Genomic DNA, 11,566 nt, shown 5'->3' with positions numbered 1-11,566 from the left:
CGCACCCACAAGTAAAGGGCAAAAAAACATACTCAACAAGGAATATTCTTATTTAGGCTAGAAAGAAAGAAAGATATCTTTAATCAAATTAGTCTTTGGAATCAACTTTGGGATAAAAGATAACTAATTCTAAAAGTACGGTATCAAATTGATTTTAACATTTCTAAATATTCTCAAGTGAAATTAATTAGTTTTATTTTTAGAATTAATTCTAATGTAAAGTTAAACTATGAAGCTTTTACTTCTATAATTTGAATGAAAATTTATTTTTTAACTTCGGTTTTGTTCCGGTCCGAGGTAAGTTTCATCAAGAAATGACTTCGATGTGAAAGTTCACATGATGTTACACTTCATCGTGTTTTGAAACCTTTACTATAAAGAGACTAGTGCATTAATACCTTTTACACACCTCTATCAAAGTTTGACATAAATGCATGAGTGTTTGCAGGTACAGCGCCCTCCGTCAAAAAGCTCCAACCGTTGTCCTCTGTCGCCCTTCTATTACTCTAGCCATCGTTTGAAAGGGAAAGTATCTTTACATAAGGTTCATAATCTCACCACCCATCACATGAAGAATGTGAAAAGAAACATCTTATCTTAACAAATTTATATTTTATCTTGGAAAAATATGACCGCAGTGTCATGCATTTCATAAATATTTTAGAGGTGGCTGCATTATTTCAAATCTCACTCGGTTTCTCTAAAATAAACATATAGAGTCTTGTGTCATTCCAATTCTCAAGATCACATGTGAGACAAAATCAACCAGCTAAGGAAAAAAAAATACATAAGGAAAAAAACCAAAGTCAACCTTTTGAAGCATGAAGAATGTCAGATATGCTTTACATAATATATTAAAATTAAATTTTGACAAACTGTACCTCAGTTTCAACAACCGTATTCATTTATCAAACTCTATATAAATTTAAAGTATGAGTTGTAATGTAACAATGATAATGCAGGCTCTATCAACTTATGGAGCAAAAACACATACTAACACATCAACGCCGTTAATAAAAAAAATGTAAAAAAATCAAATATTTGAATGTAGTTACATGTGTTGATGTCATAATAACGGTATAGGACACCGATTACGCTTTCGTTGTGAAGTGTTCGTGCTACATAGCTTTCAACAAGAAATGTGGTTAGTGCCATAGCTGATAGCATGAAGGCTTGAATCAGACATATTTGTAACCCATCTCATAGGACCATTCAATTCTCCTTTTATATTATATGCAAAAGAAGGCCATCTTACATCACTTCCACACATTTCATTCACACCCAATTTGATCATCTTTTGTGTTCTTTCAAGAACTATAAGACTTGAAAATGTAGAGAAACTGTTACCAACAAAGATATCAGCTCTCAAACACACTTCATAATCAATTGCAGACTGAATTAAATAAGGATATTTTGCATATATTTTATCAACACCAAGTTTCTTCTTCTCATAAGGTAGAAAACCTTCTTTCCAACCTTCCAATATTGAAGAATTTTGAAGTAGTTTATCAGCTACTGCAAGATAAAGAACAACTGGAGTCTTAAGACTTTCAATGTTCCCTACTCTTTCCATTATCTCATTCTTGCTACTACATATTTGATTAGTGTTCAATCTTTGCTCCAATTTTTTGCAATGAATCATCCAATCAATTTCTACTCTCATGTGAACAGCAACATAAGGCACATAATTTTGAAATGAATTACCTTTATCATCATGGTTACCAACTTTTCTAATCATAGAGGCAACTCTATCAGCTTCTTGAGTATATTCATCAACCAGGACTAAGCACTCAAAAACCTTTGCATAGTCCTTAACAGGCCAATGATCATGCCACAAGAAAGGGGTTTTCCCATCAATCTTAATCACCTCAATATCACCAAAAGAACCATTTTTATACTGTCTCAACTGATCCAAATCCCTTTCAACTGTCCACTTTCTACCGCTTCCTTTCTGCAATTCAACCACTTCTGTTCTGTTCAAGAGATCAGAGTAACGACCCAATTGAACAAAACCACTACACAGTTCATTAAATTTATCAAATTGAAACACCTTGTCAAATGAAATCGGTTGTAAAAGATTGATTTCCTTGTAAAACAAGGAAGCACTAAGACTAGGCATCAATAGTGTTCTGTTCAACATTCTTGCAGTAAGACAAGCCCTTGCAAATGCAATCTTTTGGTTGTTTAATCCCCACACAATTTGAGGAACCTCCAAAAACTTTTGTTGTTGAACAACAAAACCATATGATGAAACATTCTTGCGCGTAAATACAAGGTTTTGAGGTAGCAACAATGCCCTTAGAATCAAAACAGCAATAAACAAAAACACAATCTTGCAAACTAATGAATTTAGATTGCCACCACCCATTAACTTTATCAGTTTGCAATTAAACAAGAATTCCATATATAATTGTTTACACCTAAAATAATTATCCTGTTAGCCGAAATCAACAGACAGACAGACGTGATTCAAGGATACGCGAGTATCCCTTAGCTGATGACAGTAACTTTCAAGTTCGACAACAATAATATATCAAAATCAAACAAAAAGTAATAAAAAAAGTACTTACAGAGGATGATATAAAGATAAATTTTGATTGTAAAAGAAAGACGTGTCTTACAACCTAAGATGCATCATCATTCATCATATCATGAGAAGAAGATATATGATGAGATGATGAAAATTGATGATGATGATGATTGAATTGAAGGGAAAATAGGGTTGGTGTTCGGTGGAAAGAAGAATATGGAGAGAAAAGTGATGAGAAGATGAAGGAGAAAGAAAGGGAAAATTAAGGTAGGTGGGTTCTTCTGCTGTAAAAGAGAAAAAAAAAAAAAAAAAAAAGAAGCTTGTGTTGTGTTGTGTGTGCAGAAAAGAGAATATTAGGAAAATAAAAATATAAAAAGAATGGGAAAGAGAGAAAGTGCGGCTGAGGAAGAAGACAAAAGGAGAGTGAAAGAGGAAAGGTGTCAGAAGTGAGAGAATGAGATACAGATTACAGAGAAAAAAAGAAGGATTTGTTCTGTTTTTAGATCAGAGTTAGAGACTCTAGAGGACAGACGGGTGAGGATTTTGTGGTCCAATTGGCAAACAAAACATCCACATTCAACTACTATTTCGCTTACTAGAATTATTACGATGCATTAATCTTACATAACGATTTTGTCACTTATATGTTATTCTTGTGATTTTCATATATCAAGATTCAAGAGTTTATATTGAATTTTCACGATATTTTTGTTATTTATCTTTCTTCATATGAATTTTAAGGTATCCAATTTAAGATTCATATGAATGTATAAGTGAAGAATCATATATTTGAATATTAAGAATTTGTATTGAAATTAAACCGTTCATTTGAATCTTGAAAACTCATGTAATAAATTGATTATAATGACGTGAAAATGTTAATTGATAGTCCCTCCGTTCCTATATATAAACACCCTTTGCCTCTAATAAAAGGGTGCTTATATATATGGACGTAGGGAGTATTAGTTAATTTCCTTAATGTTGCGGATTCGATGAGAAAACTCACACCAATAACAACTTGATGTGTGGAGCAAGGGATAATAAAGCAACCAATAATCAAAGTGAATAGAACAGTTATAATCACAAGCCAAAAGTAGAAAACAACACAGCAAGAGAAAAGAAGAAGAGAGAACACAAAGAATCTGTTTTCCCAGTTCGGTCCAAATTGACCTAGTCTGGGGGAGAGAGCAGCCCTCCGTTCCACTATATGATGAGTAACGTTACAAAAGAGATGGATTACAAGAATAAGTCTCCCGCCTAATTCTACCCAAATCCCAGCCTCTTCCCGTAACCAAGAGACTCAATCCTAATAGTGTTTCCCAAGGTGAATCAACCCTCAAAACCTAGTGTTTGTTCCAAAGAGACAAACTCTATACAAACCCTAGTTTTGTTGTTGCCTTTCTAAACCCTTGTTTCAGCCCCCTCTATCTCAAGGTTTACACTGATACAATGCCTATATTTATAGTAAAAGAAACTCCCATAAAATTGTACCAAATCTGGCCCAAAAATACGTTTCTGAAAAATAACAGCACGCAAAATCGGGCCCCGATTTTTACCATTCGGGCGCCGATTTTTCCAGTACCAAACTGCTCCCAAAGACAGCCAAAATCGGGCCCCGATTTTTGCCATTCGGGCCCCGATTTGTACTTTCAGCAAACATCAATTTTTGGCCTCCAAACTCCAATTTTGAGTCACTTTCACAACAATCTCCACCTTGACTCCAAATTAGTGATGATGCCCATTTAACATCAACACCTTGCTGCTCTTTCCCTTGCTTCCCACTACACCAAGTAGCTCCACAAGTTTACACCCTAACCTCTTCAGCCATCGGAATGTCTTCCGCCTTCTCGAAGATACTTGCAGTCCAACTACGCCAGGAATTTTAGGTAGTTCCACAAGCCTTTACCATACCTCTTCAATACGAGACATCTCCCGCTTCCTTGAAGATCTACTTGTTCCCAATCACCCTTGGCTTTTAGAGTAATCCACAAGTATACACCTCCCATCCCTTCAGCCCTCGGAATGTCTTCCGCCTTCTCGAAGGTCCTTGTAGTCTAACTACGCTAGGTATTTTAGGTAGTCCCACAAGCATTCACCATGACATCTTCAACACAGGACATCTCCCGTTTCCTTGAAGGTCTCCTTGCATCCAATCACCCTTGGCCTTCTTTTAGAGTAATCCCGCAAGCTGTGCTATCCCTATAGCACCCAAGGTCCTCCATAGTCGTACCATTACCGGTGTGTTCAACTCCACCTCAAGCTGAGCGTACTCTACCCCAACTAGCAAATGCGTACATCCCACTATGTGTTCAACCTTGAAACTCCACCTCAACAGGTAGATCATGAGTATTGTTGCCTCCGCCTCTCCAGACTGATCATGAGTATTGTTACCACCGCCTCTCCAGGCTGATGTTGAGTGTTTAACGTCCCTCCAGACGAACACCGCTCCACTAGGCATCAATCTCAAGGTGACCAACATCACCTTCTTCATCCTCCGAACAACACCACACCATCAGAGCACCCACATCCTCAAGACGCACCTTAATGTTCTCCAAATCACCAATGATTTTGTTGAACTCCACAAGTAGCTCCATGACGGCCTTTAACTTTACCATCCTGAATAAGTAAAGTTGTTGCTTTAGGAATTGCCGACGAGCCAAAGACTTTGTCATATACAAAGATTCCAACTTTGCCCACATTGATGCCGCGGTTGGTTCCTTTGCTACTTCTCTCAAAACTTTATCTCCGAGGCACAAGACAATGGCACTCCTGGCCTTGTCCACCATCTCGGTCTTCTCCGCTCGTGACATGGTGACCGGTAACGAACCTTCACCCTTCAAAGCTTTCTCACACTTTTGTTGTATTAACACCGCTTCCATCTTTACCTTCCATAACCCAAAATCGTTATCTCCGGTAAACTTCTCAATATCCCACTTCGAACCCATGGTACTAGATTATCCTTTGACCTTGCCCCACGGTGGGCGCCAATTGTTGCGGATTCGATGAGAAAACTCACACCAATAACAACTTGATGTGTGGAGCAAGGGATAATAAAGCAACCAATAATCAAAGTGAATAGAACAGTTATAATCACAAGCCAAAAGTAGAAAACAACACAGCAAGAGAAAAGAAGAAGAGAGAACACAAAGAATCTGTTTTCCCAGTTCGGTCCAAATTGACCTAGTCTGGGGGAGAGAGCAGCCCTCCGTTCCACTATATGATGAGTAACGTTACAAAAGAGATGGATTACAAGAATAAGTCTCCCGCCTAATTCTACCCAAATCCCAGCCTCTTCCCGTAACCAAGAGACTCAATCCTAATAGTGTTTCCCAAGGTGAATCAACCCTCAAAACCTAGTGTTTGTTCCAAAGAGACAAACTCTATACAAACCCTAGTTTTGTTGTTGCCTTTCTAAACCCTTGTTTCAGCCCCCTCTATCTCAAGGTTTACACTGATACAATGCCTATATTTATAGTAAAAGAAACTCCCATAAAATTGTACCAAATCTGGCCCAAAAATACGTTTCTGAAAAATAACAGCACGCAAAATCGGGCCCCGATTTTTACCATTCGGGCGCCGATTTTTCCAGTACCAAACTGCTCCCAAAGACAGCCAAAATCGGGCCCCGATTTTTGCCATTCGGGCCCCGATTTGTACTTTCAGCAAACATCAATTTTTGGCCTCCAAACTCCAATTTTGAGTCACTTTCACAACACTTAAAAAAAAGATATTAGTTAATTGTCACGAAAGTGATTTTACTTACGGGTAATGCTAACCATTGTTCGGGTTAAGGTATCAAATATAGTAATATTTTACATTAAAAGTTGTGTAATCAATGCATTAAAAGCTTAAAAGGTTTCTTTTTTGGCCTAAGATTTTCTCTTTTAGCATCCTTAATCAGCACCCCAGGAACACCGGTTAACATGACCCTTTACTTTATAATATATAAATATATTTTTTGAGGAAATTATAATATATAAATATATAAAATTGCACTAATGACCAATGATTTTAATTAATTAATCATTCAATTATACCTAGATTCATTTAAAGAATTGATTACTTCCAACTTCTTTTTTTCTTCCTTAAGCACCCGTTAGAGATCGATAATTTTTTGATAATTAACAGGACCCAGTAGTCCCTCTTGATTTTTTTGAAAAATAACCAAAAAATTTAGATAATTAAGTGAATCTCCTCAATTTATATTAGAGAGAACTCATAACTCAAATAGTTGGGAAAAGATAAACAGACCAAAGAAAAAGAAAAATGGAACTAACTAAAGGACTTGGATAAACAATGGGTTATTTATTTACTAAACTAATGTTTTTATCAGAGGTACTAAGCTATGTTTTTTTTTTTGAAGGAAGCTAATGTTTTTTTTAATAAACGTCCTAAGCTAATGTTAGCAAGCAGCCATCTCCACTTCCTTCAACAAAAAATAAAGCAGCCACTCCACTGCTGGTAAAAAAAAAAAAAAAAAAGGAGCCATCTCCTCTATGAATTGGTGGTTTCTCTGGTATTTTTTTTTTTTTTTTTTATGTACAGTTGCATATATATATTTGACAATTTATAATGCATTTAAGGGTTTACAATGCCCAACAACTTGGTTAGTAATATTTTTTTTCATAGAGATCCAATATGTGTATGGAAGACAATCAAGAAAAATGTGAGCGAAACTTTATTTAGTAGGAATTGAAATCCCAAAATTTATAATCATCACACACACTATGCATCAACTACAGTTGTGTGTGTTTATACGTGAGCATGGAGCGGAATAGTTGGGTCAATCAGGATTTAAAAGTGGCCTTCATAACTCATAACTTCATATAGTAGTAGTTGCCTTCTCCTTTACATTTTACTTTACTTTTTACCTCTTTTTTTCCTCTTACGTTTTCGTCACCCACGCAGCGCATGTGTAATTAATTATTGCCTTAAGTATTTTTTAAGGTATGACTTACTCTTCGTTTCAATTAGTAAGTGTGCGGTTTATAGTTATAAAAAAACTCACAAAAAGTATGTTTAGACTCAGTCTCAGTCTCAACAAATACTAAGTCTGTGTTTGGTTTTGCATTAGACTAGTAATTCTTGTGTCCCAATGCATAAATAAATGTAGATAGTAGCTTCACAGTAAACATACAATGTGGTTGTAGAATTGAAATTTTCCAAACACATACTAAGTTTCTGCATTGAAGTGATTTTTCACTATGATCTTGGTTGCGGCCCGCAGGACTGAAGAAGCATTTAGTACCTATTTGTTTCCATGGTGAAATTATTTGGGAACACATGAATACTCTGAAGCTAGGATTTTTTACCTTTATAAAGTCACGACAATATTACATTGAGACGCAAGAAATAAGTATAAAATGTACTCAAACAAACAATTAGACCATATCCAATGGGGTAGGCTTAGCTTCACAAGCCTTAGTACCTAATGTGATTTTTCACCGTGATTTTGGTTGCGGCCGCAGGACCGAAGAAACACTTACGGTGGGGAAGCACTTGGGTGACATAATGTCACCGTGACATTAAATCTGAGTCACACAACACACATTGCCACACAACATCTGGGCCACATAACACATACAACACATCTGGGCCACACAACACAACACCTTTGTGTGGCCCAGATTTAATGTCACGGTGACATTATGTCACTCAAGTATTTTCCCTTACGGTGTGCTTGGACTAGCGTTTGTTGTATGTTTCTCGCGCCCCAAGACAAAATAAATGTGATTTTTAAGAAGCTAAAATTCATAACATCAGTTGAAATGCACACAGAGGCTAGGTACGTATTTGTTTATACGGTTGAATGTTTTGCGAGCACTTGAATACGAAAATTGTTGTTGACACATGTGGTTTGGCTGAGAAATACGAGTAATTTACCTAAATACCCCTCGGCAGTTAACTGCCGAATTTTGAAGAAACTGGCTGCATTTAACTGCCGAGGATCTTCTGCTACAAGTCTGGCAGAAGCTCTCTCATCTCTAAAAACCCAACCAAATTTATTCAACAAAATCACAAGTAAGTAATTATAATGCTATTAACTTAAATTTTAGCTGTTATAAATGTTTTTATTTTTTAGTTTTTGAGTAGATTTATTTTATTTTAGTTTTTGAGTAGATTTACATAGTATAATTCATTTTTAGAGTAAATGTTAGTTGATTAATTTAGTTAAAATGTTTGTATGATGTTTATGTTATAGTTTAAAATTTATTGGTTATATTTTAATTTGGTGTTTTAAATATATTTTTTTATTTTAGTTTTTAATTAGATTTACATGTTATAAATCATTTTTAGATTAGATGTTAGTTGATTAATTTTGTTAAAATGTTTGCATGATGATTATGTTATATTTTAAAATTTTAGGGTTATTTTTTAATTTGGTATTTTATATATATATTTTTTATCTTAGTAAGAGTATATGATTTATTTTAAGAGTAAATATAAGTTGAATAATTTTGTTATATTTTACGTTATTTTTATATTTTTTTTACACAGTTACGGTTTAGGGTTATTTCATGAATTTTAGAGTCTATGTATAATTTGCACATCAAGTGTTTGATAAAATGTTTGAATGAGTTTTTCATTGATGTTTTTAATTTCTTATTGTGTAGATTTGAAACAATGGCCGGGTGGATCGACGTTCATGCAGAATTCAACGGCGGAGAACCTCAGAGGTTGAAGGTTCGGTGCCTTGATGTAACGTTAAGAGGTCTCAAGGATCAACTGAATGAATTCAACCAAGGAGTCAATCCCAGAGACACAAGGAGGGTGCAAAACTTTCGGTATAAACGTCCAACGCTCGATGAGGGGAGGGTATCATTCACTTGGGTGGAGTTAAAGAACGACGAAAACGTGACGAGCATGTTTTGGGAGCACAGCATGTTCCAGTGGATCGATATGCAGGTGACGTTGCTGAGATCAACTGAAGATATCATCAACAACTTGATTCCCCCAGAAGATCGTCATTAGTTGGGATAAGGTGCATTCCAACTACAACAATTGTCTTACCTCTGAAATGGGGTAATTCAAACTTGCCAAACGGCGAGGACTCAAGCATTTCGCTCGGCATTCATGTTTTTCCTTTGAAAAGATTAAATTCCTGTTAGGATGGTTTAGATGAAGGTATTAAGTGTCAAGGAATGGACCTCATTTCGTTGGCACTTGAATACCATCATCTAAAACAAGCCTAACAAAAATTTATTCTTTTCATAGGAAAACATGAATGCTGGGTGAAATGCTTGAGTCCTGTTGTTTGGCGAGTTTGAATTTACCCCATTCCAGAGGTAAGACAATTGTTGTAGTTGGAATGCACATTCCAACTACAACAATTGTCTTACTCTGGATGGGGCAATTCAAATGTGTTAATCGGCATGACTCCAACATTCGATGAGCATCTTGAACAATGGTATTCAAGTGTCAAGGAATGGACCTCATTTTGTTGGCACTTGAATACAATCGTTCAAGATGATGATCGTATGCTGGAGTCATGCTGCTTAGCCAGTTTGAATTTGCCCCATTCAGGGGCAAGACAATTGTTGTAGTTTGAAGGTGCATGTAATGTAATTGTTGACATACATGTCGTTTATGTAATGTAACGAAACCTTAATTCAAATATTTATTCGAATTCACGCTATTGCATATTTATTCAAATTCACGTTAGATTTAATTAGTTTTTATTCGAATACGCAATTATTCAAAACGCGACTTTAATCGAAATTATTCAAAATGCGATTTTTATTCAAAGCACCAGGAAAATGTAGTTTAATGTACCAAAATGAGCACGACATATAAAAAAAACATAAAAAAAAACCCAACACAAGTAGGCATTACAAGCCACTACACATCTTCCTCGTCACACAGGTTAATCGGGTTGCCCGCTACAGTCCCTGGGGCACCTTCTTTTGGTTGAGGACCAAAATAGCATGTCCTCCCGCTCCTCCTCAACCTCGAGTGATTGTACACCGGCTCCTTCGAACCCTTCTTTTTTTCGAAACCATCATAAACAATTTCGTGCCATGTCATAGGCGATTTTTCTTTGTTCTTCTCATCACCTTAAACGTTACCCTGATTCTGATTCTGTGACATATCTACATTAAAAAAAATGGCGATCCAAACCTAAAGTAAACAACAATGCCATAAAATCGTAAAATCAAAAACTAAACCTAAACCAAAATTATCATCAAAACCTACACCTAAACTGTAACACCCCGTTTTCCCAACATAAAAATTTCATATTAAATCAGAGTATTTAAATCATAAACGGAATGTCACATACTACTTTAAAGTCATAAAATAGATATTAATAAATATCCTTCTAGGTTCAACATCATAAAAGTCTGGAAATACGCAGTGGAAATAGTTCGACTTGAATAAAGTCTTGGCACGCAGGCCTTATCAGAAAATCTCATAATTTGGTTCAATACTTATTCATAAAAAGTTCATAAAAGACACGTAAGGAATATATATGAAAGTAAGTCTCATCCCGTTACGTATCAGGGCACCTAGACACAAGTGAGGAGTCCACTCACGAACACTTCTAGTCTTTATTACCTGCAAGTTACCCATACGAAGGGCAACATTTTCAAGCAGAAGGGGTGTGATTTCTCAAACAATAATATTAAACATATAAATCATATAAAGTACATTCAACAACTTAAACATCATTAACATATCTTATACTCCATTAACTAGCATCATTAATCTCCTACATTAGTTATACACTTCATCTTATATCATCTTAATTATAGATGTAAACATCATCATATAACATCAATTACTAATTCATAAACATCAGCATACATCATCAAATATTAATTACAAACATCAACACATATATTTATCACAAACATCAACACATATAATGATCATAAGCATCAACATCTAACACCAAATATAATCATAAGCATCATCATGTATGTCACATAAGTATCATTATCAAAGCATATCATTTATCGAAAACAACTTCATAATTAAGTTCGTAATCAACTTCTTAAACAAACATCATCATCATTAAATCATCATCAAATATTAGTT

The 11,566-nt window shown here is 35.4% G+C and overlaps 1 protein-coding gene across 1 annotated transcript; it reads right to left on the bottom strand.

Annotated features, from left to right (window-relative positions):
* Positions 1–882: 882 nt before the first annotated feature.
* Positions 883–2,872, bottom strand: LOC146931973 (O-fucosyltransferase 23-like). The gene has a single exon (XM_085703549.1). The coding sequence runs from the start codon at positions 2,402–2,404 to the stop codon at positions 1,130–1,132; it is 1,275 nt and encodes a 424-aa protein (XP_085559675.1). The 5' UTR covers positions 2,405–2,872; the 3' UTR covers positions 883–1,129.
* Between the last annotated feature and the right edge of the window lie 8,694 nt (positions 2,873–11,566).

This window comes from Medicago sativa, chromosome 4 (genome assembly GCF_051527215.1).
Source record: "Medicago sativa cultivar Bolivia chromosome 4, Bolivia_mono, whole genome shotgun sequence".
In the NCBI taxonomy this organism is placed as follows: domain Eukaryota; kingdom Viridiplantae; phylum Streptophyta; class Magnoliopsida; order Fabales; family Fabaceae; genus Medicago; species Medicago sativa.
Note: the sequence above shows the minus strand (reverse complement) of the source record. Positions and strands in the feature narration are given on the sequence as shown.

Excerpts from the sequence above, each read along its gene's own strand:
- LOC146931973 (XM_085703549.1), bottom strand. The coding sequence starts at position 2,404 with ATGGAATTCTTGTTTAATTGCAAACTGATAAAGTTAATGGGTGGTGGC.